This window comes from Lycium ferocissimum, unplaced genomic scaffold (assembly GCF_029784015.1).
Source record: "Lycium ferocissimum isolate CSIRO_LF1 unplaced genomic scaffold, AGI_CSIRO_Lferr_CH_V1 ctg7594, whole genome shotgun sequence".
In the NCBI taxonomy this organism is placed as follows: Eukaryota; Viridiplantae; Streptophyta; class Magnoliopsida; order Solanales; family Solanaceae; genus Lycium; species Lycium ferocissimum.
Genome location: NW_026726856.1, coordinates 1 through 25830, shown reverse-complemented (window position 1 = coordinate 25830; position 25830 = coordinate 1). Strand labels below are relative to the sequence as shown.

Sequence of the window (25830 nt, the reverse complement as noted above, 5' to 3'; positions counted from 1 at the left end):
GAGGGATTCCATCGAGGCATGTTTGGTTGGCTTTTGAGCTATCAGGAGATGATCAGCTTATCGCACCGGCGTGCCATACTGTTGGGATGTTATTGCAAGATGGGACAAACGGATAGCTGAAGCTCAACTGTTCTTGATTGTGATGATCCATCAGTTAGTCAGAAACTCTGTTAGGAGTGGGCTAGCAGCTTTGCTGAGCAAGGCATGGACTTGGCTAGAATGTCAAGTGAAGATAGCGAGCGTTCCAGGGGGCTCACTTGCATCAGAAACTTGTCGGTTCAAGGGGTCTGTTCGTGTGATGCAACAAGTCAGAGTTGTTGGCCATTTTTTAGAGGGGAAATTGGAAAACAAAAATTTTTCTTTCGAACAGTCTAGGCTTCCGTTGAGGAAAGGGACATGCCGAACAGTCGGGTGGTCAGGAAAAAGGCCATGTTTGCCAGTCGAGCAACCATGTTGTGGAGAGCCGCAAGCCATGGACTATAAACTTTAGGGCTTGATCGTGGAGATCTTGCCATGGATGCGAGTGACGCATCAGCTAAGTGTCCTTCCAAGACAGATGGACTTGAGCCTTGCCTGAGGGCATTGGAAGGCGTCTTACTAGAGAGTTGGACGTTGTAGTGAAAATCACAGACGCCTAGCCGTCTTAAGGGTTGCAATGAATGGAAGGTGAGCCCCTCAAAAACCATGTCGAACAAGTGGGCATGGTGCCTACAGCATGGGGCAAGCTTGGCTTGCAGATTTCAGTGCTACGTTCGGCGGGAGATGAGCTAGCACCACAAACTTTGAGCTCTACACGTTTGGGTGATGCCAAAGCTAGAGCAAGTCGTGCCAGGGGGCTGCGACAACGTAAGGAAGAGCCTGAGAGCAGGATTCCTTATAGGGTGATTTGTGTGTCACAATGAGGTGGTGGCAACCACCAGGTTTGCGAAGGATTCCTTACGGGGTGATTGTGTGTCACAATGAGGTGGTGGCAACCACCAGGTTTGCGAAAGAGATGAGCCAAACCATTTCATGGGGAGGCAAGGTCAGAAGGGAGCCAAACTACAGAGGCAGGGAGGCATGATCAAAACCAAGCTGAACCGCTAGACGGAGAGGCATTGTGGGTTTGAGTGGAACTGCGTGGAGCAGAAAGATTACGGAGTCGAACCCCGTGAAGCGGGGAGATCCTTGAAGCGTGCTAAACTACTTTGTAGGGAGGCAAAAATGGAATTGGACCAAATTGTAAGGGCAAGGTGGTGATGCTGAGGGTGAGCCAAACCACTTAGCGTGGGGAGGCAGATGTGGGAAACGTGTCGAACCACCGGAGTGGGGAGATACAAGAGTTAGCCAAGGAGGCAGTGTGCTGAATCACAGATGTGAGGAGGCGAAATCAAAGTGGGGTTAGCTAAGCTTCGAAATTGGATGGATTTCAAAGTTTGAGAATGTGGTCTTTCCAAAGCTACAGAGTACAAGGGTACACCGAACGACCGGGGAACCATAGAAATGGGTCCAAGTGCTGAGGTACACCGAGAGCATAAAGGATTTGCCGAGGAAGTGACGGTTTGAGAACAAAGATGTTCAGAATGGGCGAAGCTATCACTTTGAGTAAATGAAGTACTCACCAGGAGTACGTTCCAAGAACTTGACTAGTGCTAGAGGATGCAAAGCAATAGGAGTTGCCAAAGACACCACAGTGAAGCGTGGGTTAATCTGAGGCCGTGTTACACGTCAGTTGTGACAGAGCTTTTTGAAAAGCCGCTAGTGTCAGTGTGTGGGCTAATTTGTTTGTGCAGCTGATATAGTGGGATCTTCCAGAGGGAAATGGACAAGGACCATAAAGAAATGGTTGACAAAGGTTGCCACATCGAGGGATGCCTACCTTGGCCATCAGGGCAGGCTTTACAATTGTGCTGTGCAATTGTGACAAGCGTTGGAAAGTGTCTTCAACGTTGAGTGGGGGAGTGTTCGCCTACAAAGAGGCGTTGGGCTATGTGAAACCTGAAGGATAAGTGTCTGCCAACATAAAAGATAAAAAAAAGGGTTGCGAAGGCCGCAGTTGGACTGTGGAAGTCACACCAGAGGGTGCTCTATTGAAATTACCAAGAGGGGAGACAAAGGTTCCAAACGGAGATGAAGGCCGTGAGGGACATTGTGTGGATAGCAAGCGTGTCACCACAACGTTAGTCACCAAAAGGTGCAAGTGCGGAGGCACTTTCCAAGTGAACACCGGAATGTGAAGTGCAGAGGCACGCTTAGGAAAAACTTAGGAGGAGAAGTGCGTGGGGCACGACACCATTTTAAGAGGAGCTCAGATGAGTTCCAACCTAAGGATTTGGGGGCCGTGATGTGAAACCCTGAGGGGTCAAACTCTGGGTTTTCGTGGACGTGTTCATGTCATCGAGGACGATGACGAGCTTGAGTGGGGGAGAATGTTACGGGGCGCCGTTGTGCCTTGGCGCCCGCTAGCCTGCGCGCCCGGCGGCCCAGCGAGTGTCGGCCCCGCGCGGCGACGTGTGTGTCGGTTGTGCGCGGGCTAGTGTCGGCCGTGCGAGCGCGTGCGGCCCGACGATGGGCTCCGATGTGCGGGGTCGACAACGTCCACGTATGTTGTATTGCATATCCTAAGAGTGCCGAGAAGTTTAGCGAGGATGCGGGATGAGCCCGAGGGCCTTGTCGGTGGACGGCCGGCCACGTGCGAGCACGAGTGTCGGTCCGTGCGTTTCGAGGCTATCGATTGAATCTTGGGATTTAGGGTGAGAGGACCCTTACTAGGATGTTAAGGAATGTGCTTACCAAGTTTGGCGTCATTTGAAGATTGTTTACGTAAGGCCTTGACTTAGCGAAGAAACAGTCTCAGTGCCGAAGATTCCGAAGGCTATATCTCGTTCCACGAGTGGGGGAATGGGATGAAACTTCATCGAGGTGTGAAGGAAGTGAAAAGGAAGAATTAGGAATAAACGGCGCCTCATTTGGAGTTCGGATCAATGAGAAAGGCCCATTATGATTCGCTGGCAAAAGGATGTCCAGTGGAGAAACTCAGGTTTATTTCTTTAAGGCATATATAAGGGGGACAGAAGTGCTTAAAGCTCGGCCTCCTCCCGTTCGTGCGCCGACCGGTCGCGCCCAAGTGAGCAACCGCCGGGAGTACCTCGAGGGCTGCCTAGGCATCTCAGAGGAGTGTCCTAGGTATCCATACGAGTTAGGCAACTCTATGGACGGCGCCACGCCTGCGGGCTAGCGTTGGGCGCACAACGAGTTCCGGAGGCTTGACGTATGGACTGATTATGCCCTGTGGGCTATTCTTATGAATGTTAAAGACCTCTGTGCCGATTGAGTACTCGAGGCACCACTCTTAAGAGCCTCGTGTATTGACTTGTGAGCTTGGCTAGGGTTCAACCTTGCAAGCAAGGGTCCGTTGGCCTAGACGTGCAGTCGTAGGGTGATGCTACACTATGAGGGATGTAAGTATGTTGCGAGGGCTATCTTGCCAATACCATGAGACAACCATGAGCATATACAAGAGAACCGCACATGACAAAGGCCAAGGATTGGAAGTTGCCCTACTCGGGCTAGGCACAAGGCAAGTGCCAAGCTTGAAGATTGGACTGTGCACGCAGGAGCGACGCTCAGTGTCAGGCGAGGGACATGTATGACCGTAGCCAACCCAAGGGGTGCGCATAGACAAGACCCAACATATGAAATGCGCCATAGGAGTATGATAGCAATACAAGGCTGAAGCCTTGACATCAAACGGGCGGCACAAGGAAGCTAGCACGAGGCAACCTTCATCATAGGCATCCGGTCGTGCCAAGAAACTTGGGATAAAGAAAGGCTGGCTTGTAGTCAGATGGGGCTACGGGCGCCACACGGGCTTTTTGTGTGCCGCTGCCGCTTAAGAGGAGTTAGCCCGTGACATTACTCTCCCGAGGGTAATGATGCCCAGGTCTTTGAGATTCGAAATAAAATTCATACCGCTGAGCAAAGAAGTTGACTCTCCCTGATTATTATTCCAAGTTAAGCAGGTTATGGCTGAGAATGACTATCATCAACATCTCCAAGTGAAGTGTGTCGATGATGCATTCTTTTTCAATAATTGGTTAAAAAGGAAAGGGTCTACGATTTTTTGGCCTATTTGAACCAAGAGTATGATCCGATCAAGGTTCAAGTTCTTGGCAAAGTTCCTTTTCCTTCTCCTTAGGATGCATACTCCTATGTTCAACAGGAAGAAAGCCAACGAGATGTCATGTTGTATCAATGTCCAATCGAAAAGACTGGGTTAACTGTCTCTCAAGAACAACCAAAGGCGATCGCTTCTGTAAGATCGCTTGCACTACGATTATTGTTGAAAGCCAAGGCATACAAAATAGACATCCTGTAAACTACATAGCAGACCAATAAGAGGTCATGGGGAAGCATGTAGGTTCATCAAGGGGTCCGGATATATTGCAAAATTTGTGGAGACATCAAGAGAAATGGCTTCTGGAGAAACTGTCGTTTCACCAACGCCTGTCCAAACTTAACTTACCTTTAATTGCCATATCCAATTATGTGCAACCAGGTACTGCCTTTACTACTCACCGCCTTTACTACTCACCTTAATTCTTGGATTTGTTTATTCTAATGCGAATAAACACATGACATTCTCCTCTAAAAGGCTTACAAAACTACTCTGGTAGTCTCAAAGGGAATTATGTCAAAATAGCCTATGCTCTCTAAACCCAGTCCTAGAACATGTTTTGTTGTCTGTACACCTGATATTACATTATCATCCATTTTTCATGTACCTGAGTTTCCTGTTAACCTGTTATTTGTTAGCTCCACCACCAGAGAACTAAGTTGTAGTATCGAGTTTTTCTCTGACTATTGTGTTTTTCAGGATCTTCAAACAAGGAAGAAGATCGGCAGTAACAGATTGCATGATGGCTTATATATGTTTGATGAGACTTGTGACTCTAGTCAAGCCTTTTTTTTAGGAAGTAAGATGTCAACGAAAAATAATACAACAGCGTAAGCGGTTGGGATAACAATCCTTTTTTATTTTACAAAAGTTATATCCAAGTTTGTTTTCCAGAACTGAATTTGACTCTTTGTTTTGTGGTGCTTGTGAATATGCCATGCATACTAAAAACTCTTCCCCTTGGAATCATAACGAAAGTACTACTTTTATGAGTAATCATTCTGATGTATGGCGTCCTAATCAAACTGTTTCTTTGTCTGAAAATCGATGGTTTGTTACCATTAATAATTGTTGCACTAGGAAGACTTCAGGTATATCAGTTAAAGGCCAAAAATGAGGTTTTCTCTTGCTTTTAGTAATTTCATAATATGATCTGTACTCAATTTCGAGGGTACGATAAAAATCTTGTGAACACACATAATACATGGATACAAGATTTGGTGGTTATCAAGAATTCAAAGAGATAATCTATCAAACTAGTTGTCCCTACACTAGTGCACAAAATACGATTGCAGAAAGAAAAAATAGGCATTTGTTAGAAGAGGCAGGGTCTCTTATTTTTACCATAAATTTACCAAAAACCAATTGGGGTATGATATTCCAGTTGCTACCTATCTTATCAATAGAATGTCACTTAAAATCCTCAATTTTCAGGCTCATCTAGTGAGCTTAAAGGGTGAGAATAATATATTGTTCGTCCAAATATATTTGGGTGTGTTGTTCACACTAGGAACTCCAGAAAACCTGATCCTAGAGCTCTTAGATATGTCTATAGGTTATTCTCCTACACAAAAATGGTACAACTATTATCATCCTCCTAACCGGGGATCCCTTTGTCAACATAGATGTCACCTTTCGAGAGTCTAAGCCTTATTTGGGTATTACACCATTAACTCTTCAGGAGGAGAGCAATAATGAGAAAGAGATGATTCTCGCTAGTTCCATTGTTGAAGCCACTACCATAAGGGAAATTGAAATTGGAGAAAGAATTCAAGGGGAGATTGTTGAGCGCTTGGATAGACCTGCTTTGATAATTTACTCAAGGAGAAATAGAGCAGAAGAAGTCATCATGCAATCTACCAAAGTCGAACCCTCTTCAACTGGTGAGTTATCTACATTTCCTAGTGAATTAGATTTGCCTATTACTCATCAAAAAGGAGTCAAATCTTATATCATACATTATTTATTTTGTCTTCTGTGAGGATTGGATCTCTTTTGTTGAGAACCATATTTTGATGTAGGTTCTCTTCTTTTGGTTTACGGCTTGTATACCGGGTTTCCCCATTTATTAATGAACTTACTTACCTTATCAAAAAAGATTGTCTCCTGTATCTATTAGTGTTATCAAAAGTGAAAAGCGCAAAAAACCTCTAAGGTCCTTTGAGGATTTAAGCGCAAAGCGCAAATAAAACGTGGGCTTTGATGAAAAAAGCGCAAATGAAGAATGTAAAGAAATAATGAGAGAAAATATTATTGAAATTGTGTATCTACAACATTACATTGATTCTTATTTATAGGCACTATATCCCAATCCTTTTCCATGTAGGATACTATATGCAAATCCTATTCTATTCTAACGGTCCTCGAGCTGGTGCGCTACAAGTCATATGTCACGAGCTTATTCCCGGATGTAACTAATACGATGACCAATGAGGGGCTTGGCGAAAATATCTGCAAGCTGATCACTTGACTTCACAAATTTTGTAACAATATCTCTGAGGAGTATCTTTCCTCTGACAAAGTGACAGTCAATCTCAATATGCTTAGTCCTCTCATGAAATACCGGATTGGATGCGATATGAAGGGCCGGTTTGTTATTACACACAAATTCCATCTGACTAATTTCTCCAAATTTAAATTCTCTAAGCAACTGTTTAATCCAAACTAGCTCATAAGTTGCTACAACCATTGCTCGACATTCTGATTCTGCACTAGATCAAGAAACCACTCTGTTTCTTACTCTTCCAGGATACCAAATTACCTCCTACTAAAACACAATATCCAGACGTCCCGGTGATGCTGCCCAATCAGCGTCTGTATATCCAACGATTTGCTCATGGCCTCAATCCTCGAACAGTAGTCCTTTGCCAGGAGCCGGCTTTATATATCGCAGAATGCAGACAATTGAATTCCAATGACTATCACAGGGAGAATCCATAAAGACGTACAACACTCACATGAAAAGAAATGTCAGGTCTAGTCACTGTGAGATAATTCAACTTACCAACCAGCCACCTATATCTTCCAGGGTCGTTGAGTGGCTCCCCCTGTCCTGGCAAGAGTTTAGCATTCCGATCCATACGAGTGTCAATGGTCTACATCCCATCATTCCTGTCCCCTCAAGAATGTCTAAGGCATACTTGCGTTTGACCTAGATTGGGCAACCTCAATACCACTGAAAATACTTTAATCTGGAAATGCTGAAAAGATGTTGCTTTACATTAGTGATACCATCTTGATCATTGCCAGTTATAACGATATTGTCAACATAAACCACTAAATAAATACACAGATCTGGAGTAGAATGTCGATAAAACACGAGTGATGCCTTGTTGCATAGTCGTGTAAAACTCTAAATTACGTAACTGAATTTACCAAACCAAGCTCGAGAATATTGTTTCAGAGCATAAAGTGACTGACGCAATGGACATACCAAATTAGACTCCCCTGAGCAACAAAATAAAACAAGGTGGTTGCTCCATACAAACTTCCTCTTCAAGATCACCATGGAGAAAAGCACTTTTAATGTCCAACTGCTAATGAGGCCAATGGCGGACAGCAGCCATGGATAGAAAAAGACGGACATATGCTATTTTAGCCACGGGAGAGAAAGTATCACTGTAATCAAGCACAAATATCTGTGTATACCCCTTTGCAATAAAGTGAGCCTTAAGCCAATCGACTTGGCCATTCGGACCAACTTTGATCGCATAAATCCAACGACAACCAATAGTAGATTTACCTTAAGGAAGAGGAATAAGCTCCCAAGTACCATTCGCATGTAAAGCAGACATCTCGTCAATCATAGCATGTCGCCATCCTGAATGAGAAAGTGCTAGTGCTTCACTTGTAGACTTAGGGATGGAGACAGAGGACAATAATGATACAAAGGCATAATGGGATGAAGACAGACGATGATAACTTAAAAGGGTATAATGGAGGTTAGTATTACGAGTGGACCGTATACCTTTCGAAGTGCAATTGGTTGATTAGGAGGCTCGAGTTAGCGGTAGGCGGGCGGTGCAGTGCGAGGACATGAATCGTCGACGTCTTTGAATGTGGATGACGATGATAAGTCGAGCGGTGGCCCGTGGTAGAGACGTGCAAAGTAATGTTGGAGATTAACCGAAAAATCGGCATGTTAAGGCCCGATGGCGCTGTGGATGGAGATGTAGAAGTACCACTAGATTCCTCAAAAGTCAGTATAGGTAAGACCTCAAATATGTCAGAAAGATGTAAAGTAAGGTCGAGACTCAAAGAATGTAACATCAACTGACATAAGGTACCGATGAAACGATACCCCTTTTAAACCCGACAATAACCAATAAACATTTGAGAGCACGAGGGGCTAATTTATCTTTCTCAGGGGTTAATTTATGAACAAAATATGTGCTCCCTAAGACGCGAGGGGGAAGAGAGTATAGAGGTGAGTGAGAAGCAATGACTGCGAAGAAGGAATTTCATTAGAATGGAAGATGAGGGGGGAGCATCAGGTTAATTAAATAGCAAGATGTGAGAACTGCATCACCCTGAAAACGCAGCGGAACATGAGACTGAATGAGAAAAGTGCGAGCAGTTTCAATGAAGTGTTTATTCTTCCTCTCTGCTACCCCATTCTGCTGAGGAGTGTATGGACAAGATGTCTGATGAATAATTCCCTGGGAGGACAAATATTCTAAGGCATTATCACTACAAAACGTACGAATAGAGACACCAAATTGGTTTTGTATTTCAACACAAAAACTCTGGAATATAGAAAACAACTCAGAACTATCTTTCATTAAGAAAATCCAAGTACATCTTGAATAATCATCAATGAAACTAACAAAATAACGAAATCCTAAAGTTGAACCGACTCTAGTAGGACCCCAAATAGCATAATGGACTACGTAAAATATAGACTCTCCACGACTCTCAACCCTACGTGGAAAGGTAGTGCGAGTGTGTTTCCCAAGTTGACAGGACTCACAATCTAATTTGGACAGACTTAGACAAAGTAGGCACCATCTTTTGTAGCTTGAACAAACTCAGATGTCCCAACCGTTTGTGAATCAAGTCTGGAGGATCTGTAACTAGACCTGCTATGGAGGAATTAGGAGTAGAGGTAAGGTAGTAAAAAGGCCTTGTGATTCATATCCTACGCCAATCGTCTGTCCCGTCCTACGGTCCTGCATAACAAAAGAATCATTAAGAAAAATTATGGCACAATTTAAGGCACGAGTCAAACAACTGAACGATGCAAGATTAAGGACAACTAGGGACATAACGAACAGTATTTAGAGTGACAGAGGATATGAGATTAGCTTGTCCAACTCCTTTTGCTTTTGTTTGGATCCTATTGGCTAAAGTAATAGCGGGAAAAGACGGTGAATAATCAATATTCGACAAACGTGATATATCACTAGCAATATGATCAGAAGAAACCGGTTAACTTGCTCGGTACTGAAGGTACTCACTATATTCTTCTTCGGATAAATAAACCTGTTCATTACGTGTAGATTACTTGTGGTGGCAGTCTGAGCAACATAAGCATTATTGGGTGGTCGACCATGTAGAGAATAACATACTTCACGAGTGTGTCCAAACCTATTACAATAACTACACTTAGGTCGAGATCTTCCAAACCGACCTCCTCGTCGATTCTTCAAAGACTGTGATGTTCGGTTGCTGAATCTCCTCATTAAGGATTCTGAAGTAATCATAGGACTTGAATTTCCAATTCCAGTGTTTTTAGAATTAAACATATCAATCCGAAAGACATCTTGTGAAATTTTCACTTGAAAGCAATTGAAATCTGAAGTCAGACTAAAAGAGGACTGAGATCTGAAATTAGATGGACAATGACCTGGAAAATCAGACTGAAATCGCAGAAAAAAAAAGAACAGATATCGCCGGAGAACTCGCCGGAAAAATAAAAAGTGACTGGATCTTGAAGAAAATTATATGGTTGAGGAATTGCTGGGCAGCCTGACTGGGAGACAATTTCTCGAGAAAGTGGCCGAAGAAATGCAGATTTGCCGTAAAACAAATCTGACGGCGCCGGATTAGGGTTCCGATGGTCGGAATTTTCAGGGATTTGGTTGCCGGAGTGTTCTACCCCTGTGCTATATTCGGATTTTGCACAAAACCCACCGGAGAGAAAGTGACGTGAGCAGCCACCGAAAAAATGTGCGGTGGTGTTTTTTTTTTTTTTTTTCCAGAACTTCGCTGGAATATTGCACAGCGGATATTTACTCACATGCTCTGATAACATGTAAATAAATTATGAGAAAAAATATTATGGGAATTGGGTATCTACAACATTACATTGATTCCTATTTATAGGCATTATATCCCAATCCTTTCCATGTCGGATACTATATACATATCCTATTCCTATTCTAACAGAGAAAAATACAAATATGTGTAGTCCAAGATTAATAATCATAAGCTTGAATGACAAATATATGGACAAAGAAAATGAAAGATTATAATAAAGTGAAATATCAATTGTTTAGTGTCGCATATTCAGGGTTGCACTCATTGGCAAGGAAAGTATGCCTTAGAGCCTTGATGACGACACTGAAGCGCTCATAGAGCGAGGCCAAGCACTCAACATGCTTTGCGCCTCGCTTCAGGGCTTAAGCGCGCCTTGACAACACTGGTATCTATTCCCCAGGATTGGAGGGAAGCTTTTGTAGATCCTAAATTGAAGCAAGATATGAAGGTCTTGTCAAAAAATGAGACTTGGGAACTTGTCACTTCATCACCAGACAAGAAATTGGTTGGATACAAATGGGTCTTCGCTATGAAACATAAAGTTTATGGCTCGATTGAAAGATTCAAAGCAAGATTGACGACTAACGGATTCACTCGAACTTATGGAGTTATTAATCAGGACACAGTTGTCCCAGTTGTAAAGATGAACACTATCAAAATTCTTTTGTCCTATGCAACTAACTTGATTGGGACTTACAATAGTTGAATGTGAAGAAAGCATTTCTTAATGGAGAATTAGAAGAAGAGGTGTATATGAAGATTCCTCCTAGAATGATAGTGAACAAAGTCAGGGAAAAGTGCGTAGCAGTGTTTAGGATGGCGAAAGGCGAGGCGTGGTGACAAGAGCTCGCCTCACGCGTCATGGCGAGGCGTGGAGTGGCGAGCGCCTTTTAGAAGCGAGGCGAGAAGTAACACAAAAAATTAAAATATTAAATATGCATATATAAATACTCAAACACTCAAAAAAATACTAGCAAATATTTCAATTGAAAAACTAAAAGTAGATAGGTGATAGTTGATACTAAAGTCTAAAGTCTCCAACTAGATAGTTAATAAGTCATAAGACACACAAATTCAAAACCAAATTATAATGAAGCAACATCTATTCTTCTTCAAGATCTCCAAATTCTTCAACCACAAGAGTGTTAGCATTATTTTGGTTGTCATCTTCTTCCTCAAAAATGGAAAAAAACAAAAACCCTGCCGGAATTGGGTCACTGGCCGGCTGCCAGAAAGTCAGATCTACCTGAAAAAGGCTAATCTGCTGCCGAAAAAAGCCAGCCATGCCGGAAAGAAAGAAGAAATAAAGTTTGCTCTGCTGCTGATGGAAGAAGAAGAAGAAGAAGAAGAAATCAAAGTAATGGAGAAGTAAACCAAAGGAGACGCAGCTGCTGATGGAAAAAAGATGAAACCCTAGGTAAATAATCAAAAGGCGACGCTTTAGTCGCCATACGCCATAGCCTCGCCTTTTAGGAAATGCCACGCCTTGGCTGTCCATGGCGAGGCAGGCTCGCCTAGCCACGCCTCACGCCAAAAGGCGTAAGGCGAGCGCCTTTCACAACACTAGTGCGTAGACTAAACAAAGTCTTGCACGGACTGAAGCAATCTCCTATAGCATGGTTTGATAGGTTCTGCAAAGCGATGATTTCCTTCGACAACCAACAAAGCAATGTTGATCACACCCCCTTCATAAGACATAGACAAAGAGGAGATGACCCGATTGGAGAAGCTATTAGCACATATTTGAGGTCAAACATCCAAGGAAGTTGTAGTATTTCTTGGGAATTGAGGTTGCTAGATCAAAAGAGAAATCTTTGTTTCTCAAAGGAAGTATATTGTAGATATCTTAACAGAAACTGGTATGACAGGTTGCAGACCAGCAGAATCGCCTAGTAAAAACAATCACAAGTTACAAACAAGGGGGTTAGTGAGCAGTGGATAAGGATAGATATCAGAGCCTGGTTGGAAGACTCCTTTATCTCACACTAGACTAGACATAGCTTATCTAGCTTGGTGAGTCAATTCTTGCATGATCCTCCACATCCTCACATATAAGCTGTCTTTCACATTTTGCGGTATCTAGAGTCTGCTCCAAAGAAATGTTTGCTTTTCTCTAAACATGGTCACCTCTAGATAGAAGCCTTAAGAGACACAGATTGCCCTGGATGTCTACAGGACAAAAAGACTACACCAGGTAGTACACTCGTAGGAGGAAACTTGCTTACTTGGAAAAGCAAGAACCAAAGTTTAGTTGCCAGAGTGCCAAAGCAGACTATTGAGCTATGGTCCAATGTGTCTATGAACTTCCTTGGCTAGAAAAATTATGGAATTGAGATTGTTTTAAAAAGGGAAACTTTCATTGTACTGCGACAACAAAGCTATAATCAGTATAGCTCAAAATCCTATTCAACATGACGCAACAAAACATGTTAAAATTGATCGGCACTTCATCAAAGAGAAAGTTACTAGTGGGTACCTTGAGTTTGCTTCATGCACCGTCAGAAAAACAGCTCACGGATGTGCTTACAAAAGGCCTCAGCAACAAGTCTCTTCATACTTTGGTTGGCAAGTTAGGCATGTGCGATATCTTTGCACCAACTTGAGGGGGAGTATTGATTGTGTTAATTAATTAGCATGATTCTAGGAGATTTTTTTTTCCTAGCGTAATTATAGGAATATAATATTTCCTTTATTTTAATTGATTGTCTTCCTTAATTAGTTGTGGGATTCATTAGATAAATATCCCTTCTCATGGGATGTAAAGACATCCAAAACTATAAGAATTCTCTTCTTAAAATTTCAAACTGAACAATATGTTGCTTCACTATCAGGTTGCTGGTTATCGAGAAGACTATGAGACCAGTTCGAAATCGAATGGTAGTATCATACATAGTAAATGATTTTCTTGAGCTGGACTTTTAGGAGGAAAAGGAGGAATAGAGCATTGGAAGTAGGCCCCCAGCACTCGTGGACTATCTGGAAGGAAAGAAATCATAGAACTTCTGATGGGATCAAAATAAATTAGTACATTTTAGTGATATATTTTGGGAAGTTTTGAAGCACCTATGACTCGGATTAGATAGTCTATGTATGCCCCATTTAAAATCGAAACAATCATAATTTTATGACAGATAAGCTGTTGAGCGAGAATGCGTGAGAGCAATATTTCTTGGAGACCTTGAGACTCTTATGGATTACTTATCTCATTAATTATGGAACTCCCAGTCTCATTGATAATGGGATACGATTTCTACTTGACTTCTTAATTTCTCTAACTGCAGGATAACAATAGTTTACGGTTACGTATTCGCGATCAGCACTTCTAATCTAGAAAATGCTTCCCACTAAACTCAGCTTCACTTGAGCAAATAGTCTCCTAATTTGACTTTTTTGTCCATTAACCTCTATCGAAGGCCTTTAACGTTTAGGCCACAAGTGTCATCTTCTAAATACCTTATACTTATAGCTTGTTGGTTGAAACTCCCATGCACAGTTTATCAACCTTTTTTATTTTATTTTTTGATAACCAAGGAAAGCAGTTTATCAACTAATATTATTGAAGTAAATTCGTTGATCCCCTCGACACAACCTTTTAGAAATATAGATGACATAGTTCATTTGGAATAGCTTCCGGCAATTGATCAGTGTATAAGGTTCTCTCTCTCTCTCTCTCTCTCTTTTTTTTTTTTTTTCAATCCGTGTATCTATTCATCCACAAGTTATAAGAACCATATTCAAACTAAAACCTTTCTGTTATTTTGATAAGCTACAACACCCGTCTCTTAGATGATTGGAATAATCAGATACACAACTTAAACTTTTTAGAAATAAACCTGTACCTTGGTGTTGGTAAGAGCTTACCTGTTGTATCACGGCATCCCGATAAAATCTGTAACAATGGAGCTGCATTGCTATTTTATCAAGTTGCAGGCAATAAATTCTACCATAACTGCGGATTAACAGGGAAACATGTCATAACTTAGATGGAAAATCTACTTAACAGAAAAATTAGGTGAAAGATCTCACTTAAGAAAAGAGAAGAGGAAAAGCACTTACACTGTGACTATATAAACGTCTTCTGCGGCAAGGACAGGCTTACTATTTGCCTCAGATTTTGCCATTGCCATGTCAAACCTTGGCAATCGGACTATTCCTACGGATGAAATCTATAAAACAGAATTAAAACTAATGTCAAGCAATCAAAATTGAAAGGATTTAGTGATGAATGCCTTGCATCTCACGAGTTCTGAACACAAAGGATTGCCATTATTATAATCAGACAAGGCATAAAAGGACAAAATGATAAGCCAAATAAATGACAAAATCTCACTTCTAAAAACTTTTTCCAGCTAAAGGGGCTTATCATAAAATCTGAATAATGAGAAATGATGATCCTGAAAGGTGAAGACTGACACGGATGCTACTTCCTCGGAGAACAGATAGAGTTTCCTACCAGTGAAGCTTTATATACATCAGCTCTGAAGCTTAACCTTGAAACCGCCAATGATGAAAAACCTTAAAAACTAGGATGGAAAATTATTCAACCCCACTACAATTTTGATCTTCCTAAAGATTATTAAACCAGCCAAAGCAAAAAAATATCTGTTTAAGTTACCATTTAGAGCCTTTTTAACCACTGGTGCATTGTAATCAGACCACAATCATGCTGATATACTGCAAAAGTGATGTAATGCATTTTCATACCAAAAAGGTAGACATCTAAAAAGAAAGACTATATATAAACCTGATATCCTGTAAGGCTCTTGCATTGCATTCCTGTGGCAAGAAGCACCAATCTACTTTCATGTGTATAGACATACCAGCTCACATTCAGTTTCTTAGTCTCTGCCAATTGAAGTGATCTTGTTTCAGAATTGCACGAAAATAACTCCAGTCCACTGCAGTTGAGGATCTAGATCAGAAATGCATGCTAATGATTTTTAAAGGAGTCAAATAAACTTACCTAAATCAATGGCAATACTTGTTTGGGATTGAGACGTAGCAGTAGTTGTTATTATTTATGACAATGCTTATATGATATAATGGAATTGCTTATACCCAGAAATTTTGAGACGTAGTAGTAGTTTTCTTAGGATCTTCAAACAGGGAGGAAGATTGGAAGTGTTATTGCATGATACTTATACATGATTCATTTTTTTGATACTTATACATGTTTCATTTTTTTGATACTTATACATGTTTCATGGTAAGATCTCTTATGCTGACTATGAATCTACCAAAAACCTACTAAGGGATGTCATTCTACCAGCTGCCTATCTTATCAATAGAATGTCACTTAAACCCCTTAATTATTAGAGTCCTTTTGGAAGCTTTAAAGGGTAAAATATTGTTCCTCCGGAGGTTTTTGCATGTGTCTGCTTTGTTCACATAGAAATTATGGGAAGCTTTAAACCCCTCAAATGTCTCTGCATTGGGTATTCTCCAACACAGAAAGGGTATGAATGCTATCATTCTCCCACTAGGAGATCCTTTGTAAGCATGGGTGTCACCTTTTGAGATCTGAGCCCTATTTAAGTATTACAAAATCACCTCTTCAGGGGGAAAGCAATAAAGAGGTGATTATCCCTAATTCCACTGCTAAACCTCTTGATACCACTATCACAATGGAAATTGAAATTGGAGAAAGAATTCAAGAGAAGGCTATTGGGCATTTGGATAGACTTGATTTGATAACGTACTCAAGAAGAAATTGTGCACAAGAAGTCGAATCCTCGCCTATTGGTGAGTTCTCTACATTTTCTAGTGAGCTAGATTTGCCCATTGCTGACGCAAGAGGCAGAGGTGGAAGTGAAGCTCAATGCACAAGTCCTACCCAAGAAGGATAGTTTCAAGTATCTTGGGTCCATAATCCAAAGGAGACGGAGAGATTGATGATGATGTCGCTCATCGTATTAGAGCGGGGTGGGTGAAATGGAGGCTTGCATCCGGGATACTGCGTGATAAGAATGTGTCACCAAGACTTAAAGGTAAATTCTACAGAATGGTGGTTAGACCGACTTTGTTGTATGGAGCAGAATGTTGGCCAGGCAAGAACACTCACGTCCAGAAGATGAGTGTAGCAGAGATGAGGATGCTCAGATGATGTGTCGGTATACTAGGATGGATATGGTTAGGAATGATATTATACGGGGCAAGGTGGAAGTGGCTTCTATGGCGGACAAGACGAGGGAAGCAAGATTGAGATTGTTCGGGCATGTGAAGAGGAGGTGTGTGGATGCACCAACAAGGAGGGATGTGAGAGATCGGCTATAATAGGAGTTAGGAGAGGTAGAGTAGACCGAAGAAGAGCTGGGGGAGGTGGTTAGGCAAGACAATGACACAACCCCACTGAGGACATGACCCTAGATAGGAAAGTGTGGAGGTCGAGTATTAGTATAGGAGGTTGGTAGGTAGCCGAGTATTCTCCTGATTAGTAGTAGTCCCTCCCTCCCAAATTATTCGACACTTTTCGCTTTTCAAGAATCAAACGAGTTGTTCTTTGACCGTAATTTTTTCATGTCTTTTAAATATTTCAAATTATTAATTATGGTGACTTATAGTACTTTTTCCGTAGTTTTCAATATGTAAATCTTCTCTCGGAAATTTAAAGATTCTATGTTCAAATACACGGTCAAAATTCAGAAGTTTGACTCTCGAAAAGCAACAACAACAACAACAACAACAAGCCCAAAAGATAGTCCCGCCATGTGGGTCCGGGGAGAGGTAGAGTGTACGCGTACCTAACCCCCACCTTGAAAGGTAGGCGTTGCTTCCGAGAGACCCCTTCGCCAAGAGGAGAAGAGAGGAAGACAAAGGTAGGGATAAGGCCTGTGTACATCCTATCCTCCCCAGACCCCACTTATGGGAATACACTGGGTATGTTGTTTGTTGTGGTGGTTGTTGTTGGTAACTGGGAAGGAACTAGTGGAGGATGAAATACTTAGCAAAGAGCATATCCTTGGCTTTTAAGAAAAACCTTTTAGATAAACAGAACAGTGGAGACCTAGTTGGAAAGATGATAGTTTGAGAAGGCTTTCTAATGAAGATGGGTGTCGGGTGCAGAGGCCTTTTACTCGCGAAGAAGTGGAAGCAGTAATTAAAGCTTTAAGAGTCTATTTAGTCAAGCTGCTAAAAACTGCTTATTTTGAGAAGCACTTTTGTCACAATAGCTTTTTAGAAAAGAATTTCTAGAGAAAAATTGTAACACCCCATACTTTCTGGCTAAGATTTGACTCGTAAGATGGGAGTATATTAGAACCAATATGAGGAGTGTAGAAAGAGTTTTGAAACCAAAACAAGGCATAAGAAGAGTCTTAGGACAAAGTAAAGTCGGAAGCTACTCGACGAAGCATGTTTTCAAGTGAGTTTGCACAAGGCCTCACTTCAAGCTAGTATAACCCCTTATTAGTTGGGAATTTGGGAAAACATCCTGCATGAAAGTTGTAGTCGTTTGAAATACCTTTCCATCCATATAAGGTGCAAGTCAAACGGATCTATGTACAAAAAGTTATGACCGTTTTACTAAAGCACGCTCGGTATGCCCCAAAGCGAGCTGGAGCTCGCCATGGAGCATGCTGAGCGAGGCCCAAAGCGAGGGGTGAGCTCGCTCAGCGAGGCCCAGAGCAAGGGGTGAGTTTGCTTTGGATCTCGCTCAGCGAGCCAAGGGGTACTTCGCCCCAGACCTATAAATACGACCCTTAGACGATTTTATGTCATTTTTCACATTCCAACTTCATTCTAAAGCCCTAAGCTGTCGTTTTTCTCCTCATCTCATCCCCCAACGTCCAATGTCAAGGTAAGATAGCTCTAACGATTCCTAAGAAATTCTAACATTAATTCATGATTAGTGACATGATTCTTCAACCAAAACATCGAATTTCCAAGGTAAATCCTTCGCAAGAGCTCAAAGTTAAGGTTTTGGTGTTCTTCCTCAGAGAAGCAGTTTAGTTCGTTATATTGGAGCGATTACAGGTATGTAAGGCTAACTCTCTACGTGTGGGAATGTTATTGATCTTCCCCACGCCTCGTTCTTCATGATTACTACAAATAGCATCAGAAATAGAGAGTATGCCTTAGTTTCATGAAAAAGCTTCAGAACTCTTAATTCTTTAATGATATAAGCTTCAGACTCATGTCAGACGTTTCATAGACTAGTCAGTATGTCATGTTGGGTATTCAATTATGTTCAGTCTTGTGGGCTACACCATCATGTTTTTAGATTATTTCCGACATGTTTTAAAACAACATATTCAGTACTATTATGATGTCACATGTTTTATTCAGACTATTCATGTTTTAACTCATATTCCGCATCAGTACATGTCTCATACTGATTCAGCAAGCTATGTGGTTTGTTCGGCCCAAGTTCGGGGCGTGACAAAAACAGTGTGTTTGGCTAATTCGTTTGGAAACTGTTTTTTTAGTATTTGATAAGCAGATTGTGTTTGGTCAATCTTTTGAAAAAAGTGCTTTTGAGTGTCAAATTACAAAATGGGACAAGTATCAAGGCATGTTTACTATTATGATTATTTGAAAGAGAGAAATTGTTTTAAATATCCATTATGAAATACTTATATTAAGTTTTGTACTTCTATTTAATTAAAACAAAAAATCTATATTAAAATTTCTAATCAACATAATACATAGAGAAATCAAAGAAATATTAAATATTTCGTATAATATTAGAACGTAGAAACCAAACGAAAAGGAAATGGTTGTTTCAATTAAACAATTAATGAGGGATATTTATGGTAAGGATATTTTTGTCTTGGAAAAACAATGTTTTGCTTCTGCTTTTTTCAAGAGCGGAAACTTTTAGCTTCTTCCCAAAAGCAGAAAAACTGCTTCTACCCAAAAACACTTTTACTTATTAGCCAAACACTTCAAATTTCCCAAAAAAAAGTGTTTTTTCCCTTAAAAATTGTGCTTTGGCCTCCAAGAAGCTTGGTCAAACAGGCTCTAAAAGTTATAAGGCTCCTTGATGTATCGAGGATAGCGGAGAATTTTCATCCGAAGACACCCTTACCAAATGTTTGAATTCTACTCTCATTGCATTAATACCAAAGAAGACGGTAGCAATCTGAGGTGAAAAATGTCAGACCTATCAACCTATTGGGAAGTATATATAAAATCATAGCAAAGCTCTTAGTAAACTGATCTCACTAAATCAGAATGTATTCTAGGTAGACAGATTACTGATACGGCCATGGTCGCCAATGAAAGTGTGGACCATCTATTGAAAAGGAATAAGAGAGGGGTAGCATGTCAGCTAGATCTAGAAAAGGCATATGATCATGTCAACTGATCTTGTCTGAATACTTTAAAACTGATAAACTTTATCAGGTAATGCATCTCTATGGTCAGATTTTTCAATTTTGAAAAATGATCACCCTCAAGGCTTTTTCAAGTCTCAAAGAGGATTGAGACAAGATAAACCTTAATAATGGAGATTCTCAGCATGATATGGAAAGGACAGAAAATCTAGGCTGGTTAAATGGCTTGAGAATTGGCAGAAATAATGACGGGGGAATGGTTGTAAATCATATTTTGTATGTTGATGATATTCTTCTATGAGGCAGAAAATAATCAATAATCAGTTTCAGCTCACAGAGGACATGACCTTAGATAGGAGGTTGTGGAGGACTCAGATTAGGATAGAAGGCTAGGTGGCGTACCCTTTCACCATAGTAGTTGCAGTTTTGCTCACTTGTCTATTGCCTTTTGGTTTATGCATTTGATTGATGCTTATATTTGTTGGGACGTTGAACTTTGATTATTTTATTTATCTTTAGTATTCAATGCTTCTTACTTTACGATGGTTCTACCATGACTTTCTCGCTTTTGGTATTCGTGTTATCATATTGCTTTCGATATGCTTGTCCTATCCGACCTTTTGTCTTGTTTTCCCTCTTGTCTTCTTCTCTTCTCTCTCTCTTGGTAGCCGAGGGTCTCTCGGAAACAGCCGCCCTACCTTTCAAGGTGGGGGTTAGGTCTGCGTACACTCTACCCTCCCCAGACCCCAGATGGTGGGACTATACTGGGCTTCTTGTTGTTGTTGTTGTTGTTTGGGTGTGTTTGGTATGAAGGAAAATGTTTTTCTAGAAAATGTTTTCTTGGAAAACAATTGGATAGCTTACTTATTTCTAGTGTTCAGTAAGCAAAAAAACATTATCCCAAGAACATTTATATGTAATTTAACAAATCATTATGGGGTTGGGAGTGGGGTTCAGAGGTGGCAGGGGGTGGGATGGTCAAGGGGTAAGGGTTGGGGGCGTTGGATGGGTGCGGAGAAGACAATGAACTTGGAATGTCACTTATGGAACTTGTTTTTCCTACTTCTATTAGAGAAGTAACTTTCCTCATTTTTAAGTAACTTGTTTTCCTAGAGAAACTGTTTTCCAAAACATTTTGACCAACCAAACATGGGTAGATCGGAAAACATTTTCTGAAAAATGTTTTCTTCCATACCAAACACACCCTTAATCTGAGAGGATCTGTTATGCTTTGAGGCAGTAACTAAGCTTTAGATTAATCTATCTAAAAGTAGTATATTTAACATTAATGTTGATGACTGTATTGAGAAGTTGGCAAATATTTTAGGTGTAGAGGTAAGGTCTGCGTACATCTTACCCTCCCAGACCCCACTTGTGGGATTACTTTATGTTGTTGTTGTAGTGGAAAAATTCCCTACAGTCAATTTAAGGTTGCCACTTGGGGTGAAAAGGAAAGACAAAAGTATTTGTATAGGAGTTATTAATAGATATATGAATAAAACCAAATCCATGGAATAAGCAATATCTTTCCTTTGGAGGTAAAACTCATCCTCATTAATAGCGTATTGGATGGATTGCCTACTTATACTGTGTCTTTAATCACTTTGTCTGTCACAATGGAAAAGAGAATGAATTCCATAAGAAGTCAATTTCTTCTAGGAAGGGAGTGCCAGTAAGAGGAAGTTTCGCTTGGTCAAATGGCAAGTGATTACGAATGACAAGGAGGATGGACGATTGGGAATGAGGAAGAAGTTAACATAAAAAGAGCTTGTTGTTTAAATGATTATAGAGGTATAGCAGGGGTGGTGATGAAATTTGGAAGAAGGTACTGGATGCTACCTATGGTAACATGAATGGTTTGGGGAATGGAGACAGAATTCTTCATTATTAACATCCAGTAGGTGAATCCGGAAAGGAATTAGTGAGTTGTGGGATGAATTTCCAAAGCTCACTAAATTAGAGGGGAATGGGGCCAAGATAAGGTTTTGGACAGATTCATGGACAGAAAATGAAAACTTAAGGATCACATATTCGGATATTCAGATACGTTCAGTTGTTCTCTGAAGAAAGATGGTTATATTTCAGACTCCTATTCTAGTTCAGGGTAGTAGTTAACTTCCAGAAGATATCTGAATGAATGGGAAATGGAAGACTTATGTCAGTTACTTCAGTAGTTGGGATAAATATAAATAGATCAAAATAAAGTGGATAGTTCAGGGTAGTAGTTAACTTCCGGAAGATATCTGAATGAATGGAAAATGGAAGACTTATGTCAGTTACTTCAATAGTTGGGATAAATATCAATAGATCAAAATAAAGTGGATAGTTTGGTTTGGATCAACAGCAGGGAAAAGAGGTTTTCAGTCAAGAATTGCTATAGCTTGTTACCGCAGCAGGGCGGTTAAGGCAGACTCCTTTGGATTGGATTGCAACCAGGGAGGCATGTTTAACTCAAAACAATCTGCAGAGAAGAGGTTTTTCATCAAACAACAGATGTGCCTCTGTAAAGAAGATCAGAAAACTATGGAGCATTTACTACTTCATTGCAGGTTTTCTAGACGATGCTGGGAGCCCTTTCTAAACAATGCCGGTATTTCATGGTTATACCTCAGAAGATTAGATATTTATTGGAAAGCTGGCAAGGCCAAAAAGTCTCAAGAAGCATGACGCAGCTATGGGAGACCATTCCCAATTGTATATTCTGGACCATATGGAAGGAAAGAAATAATGCTTACTTTGAAGGGAAGAGAAGTCATATCTCTAGAGTCGAGAACAAATGTTTGCGTAATTTGTATTTCTGGTGTAAAAGTTGTACATTAGAAAGTATGGATCAATATTTGGATTTTTTGTATTGGGAGGGAACAGGGAGCTTAGTCTGCTGTTTGGAGGTACTTGAGTCCTGTTCTGTTTCTGTGCCATTTTGGTACCTTATTAATAACAAAACATTACCTTATCAAAAAAAAAAAAAAAAATTGTGTAGCCCTTACAGAAACCATGTGGGACAACTATATAACTGAACATATGAAAATATTATTGAACATTTGCCAAATAGACATTTCTAATTTTCTTGTAAGAAAATAATTTTTTTGGTCACCATGAGTATAAAAACAGAGTAACTTTTCAGCATCATCTTTTTGCTGGTTTTGTTATAATAAATACAAAGTTACCCTTTACTGATTAAATTAGTATAAAGCAGACTTCACAACAACAGGCTGTTTAGTTTGGATTCTGAAACTGATTTCTACATAATTGAATAATGCCTCACTAAAAAATTTCCAGCTGTTTTCTGAAGTAACCAAGCTCTAGTTATGATTACGGAAGTGACCTAAAATTCAGACAAAGATGAGGTAATATATCCAAACCAGACATGCTAATATATCAAATAGATATAAAGATCTGTCCTAGCGAGGAAGTGATTAAAAAGTCAAATTTCAAAAGACACAAAAAGTAGCTTTGAGTTACTAATGAAAATACCACTTTTTCTTTTTGTAGGTAAACATTTAAGAACCATGAAGTAATCAAATAGTTACGTTTGAAAGCTGATACAGACAAGAAACTTAAGAGATTAAGTTTTTGTGCTATATATACCTGGTCTTGACAAAGACAATATCACACGTTGGTAAATCTGTCCAAAAGAATCCAAGAATCCTTTCTGACTCAGACCTGCACTTGTGACTAAAAGTATCCCCACTCTCTCTGATCCAGATATGAACCTCATGAGGGGATCGTTGTACAGCCAAAAGCTTTAAATCTAAAGAATATCGAATGGACAAAACTGGACCTTCGCCTATTAAATCAGAGGATTGAGTCACATTTGGATTAAATGGATTTGTTTTCCAAGAGAAAACCTGCAAAAGGAGTTTAGTTCAATGGTAAGAGGCAGCAAAAGAATGTTGCAGTATCATTTCTCAACGCAGACCGTGTGTATTGAGTTTCGCATAGCATTTTACCTGATCAGATGTGGGTACAATAAGCTGTTTCGTGCCATCATCATAGAAAATATTTCTTGCTCCTGGGATTTTGCATCTTAAAGGTGGATACTGAATATACACATGTGATAGAGCACCAGAACTACCAAAACCACAAGGCTGAGAAAAGGATGCTTGTGCTGACATGTTTCACTATCCTCTATGTAGAACTACTGACCTGAGAAACACCTAAACTATGCCCAACTGCAAATGCATAAATAAATATAACGGTGCAACGAGTTACATGCTAACAAATTATAATTAAATGAAAAAAATATTATCCTTCAAAAACTAAAACGTCAAACCTTTTCATGCATGATTTAACAGCTGCTTTTCACTTTAACTATTCAACCCTTTCTTTTTAGCTGCAAAATAAACAGAAAAAAAAAAAAGGCAAGCGAAGGAATGAGATGCACACATATTTGTTGATCAAACATGATGGTGAATTTATCATACCACACTCTGCATGCAGTTCCTCAATTGAAGGAATTCTTTTAAGCACATATCACGTTCTACTTCTGGAACCTTTGCTGCAACACAATTGCCATACACTTTCGCCTGTGTTTTATCAAGCAAGACCAAAGATCCTGATGCTTTCAGTATTTCGAAACAATTCACATAGGTGGTGGGAGTAATGTTTCATCTACTACAGTCATTATTAGGTCATAATTTAAGATAAACAAATTCCTTTTTTTTTCTCCTTTCACCCTTTCTGAAAATAGAGTTAATTCCAATTACCGCAAGCCTCAATGGACATGTAACAAAGTATTGTGGGAGAGACCACCCACCAAATATATCTCATTACAAATCAAATATAAAACCAAAGAACATAAAAGTATTCACTCTTCGCCCAAACATTATATAGACGAAGGGATATATTTAAGGGGGAAAAAACAAAACATGAAAAGAAAGGATATCAAATCCTTACAAAGGATATCAAATCCTTACGACTTTACCAAGGGTAAAAATGAAGGGATAGGGTTCTACCTGAGCTGAACAATTCAACAATACTTTCTTGAAAATTGAAGCAGTTGGATTCTTCTCTTTCATTATCTCATCCCTTTCCAATTTACTCAAACAATTCAAAAAATGGCTAAGGCGTTAAGCATCTGAACTGAATCTACCAATTATCTTTTCAGCAAATGAATTCCGACAAAAGAATCACTGAAGATGGTTGGTCTACCTAACAAACAGTCTTCGCTTGATCTTCCTCATTTTGGCCCGATGTCATGTTGGACTACAATTTTGGCCCAAAAGGTTTCTTAGAGCCCGTTTGGATTGGGTTATAACTTGCTTATAGCCGTTTATAAAAGTTCTTTTAGCTACTTTTTGAAAATGTTTTAATTTAAACATTTTCATGTTTCTTAAAATAGTTTCAAAAAAATAATTGCCCATTTGATTAAATTCAGCTATTTAAAAAGAACATAAGTACAAAAACGAACATAAGCTAAAAATAAGCATTATATCCCAACTTATTTTTTAAATTATGTTCGCAAATGTACCTATATGCGTATTCCAAATCCTCTTAGTCATCTTTAGTTTTTCTTGAAAAAAAAAAAACGAGATTTTCACAAAGGGTGTTAAGGAGAAATATTTATAAACGTGGTGATAGTTTTTATTACTTACAAAATATAACATATTTTATGAAATATGATAGATTTTTATATATTTTTCTTTTTTTATTTTATTTTCATAAAATAATTTTTTTTTTAAAATAATTTTATTTTCAGAAAATAATTTTATTTTTAAAAAAAATTAAAAAAGTTATTTTAAACTTTTAAAAAACAATTTTATATTTTTTTTAAAAATTATTTTTTTAAAAAAAAGCTAAAAGGGGAAAAAATTTCAAAAATTTTTTGGAAAATGATTCCGGAAATTTTTTAAAATATTTTCATACACAAAAAGTGAAAAATTTTGTCAAAAAGATATACATTTTCATCCATTCTCATCATAAAATTTTATTTTAATGTTTGCCCGATCGGAAAAAATTTATACATTTTTTTATAAAAAAATTTGAGCAAATTTTTTTTAAATTGAAAATATAAATTTAAAAAAAATTTAACATTAGTTTAAGTCTTGAATGTTTATCAAAATTTTACAATGTTTTGAGTTATATTAATTTTAAAAAATCTAACATGAACTTTAAGGAAAAAGGGGGAAATTTAAACCTGAGGGT

At 39.5% G+C, this 25830-nt stretch overlaps 1 protein-coding gene across 1 annotated transcript in view; it reads right to left on the bottom strand.

The window, feature by feature from the left end:
• Nucleotides 1-24890, bottom strand: part of LOC132045669 (uncharacterized) — a 48511-nt gene extending 23621 nt beyond the window's left edge. The window contains exons 1-8 of the mRNA XM_059436241.1: nt 24642-24890; nt 24111-24212; nt 23960-24019; nt 23637-23858; nt 23275-23534; nt 15159-15312; nt 14471-14580; nt 14276-14363 (exon numbers count right to left, since the gene is read on the bottom strand). Of these exons, the coding sequence (XP_059292224.1) occupies nt 14276-14363; nt 14471-14580; nt 15159-15312; nt 23275-23534; nt 23637-23801 (777 nt within the window). The 5' untranslated portion in view covers nt 23802-23858; nt 23960-24019; nt 24111-24212; nt 24642-24890. The remainder of the gene's footprint in view (nt 1-14275; nt 14364-14470; nt 14581-15158; nt 15313-23274; nt 23535-23636; nt 23859-23959; nt 24020-24110; nt 24213-24641) is intronic.
• Nucleotides 24891-25830: the final 940 nt, after the last annotated feature.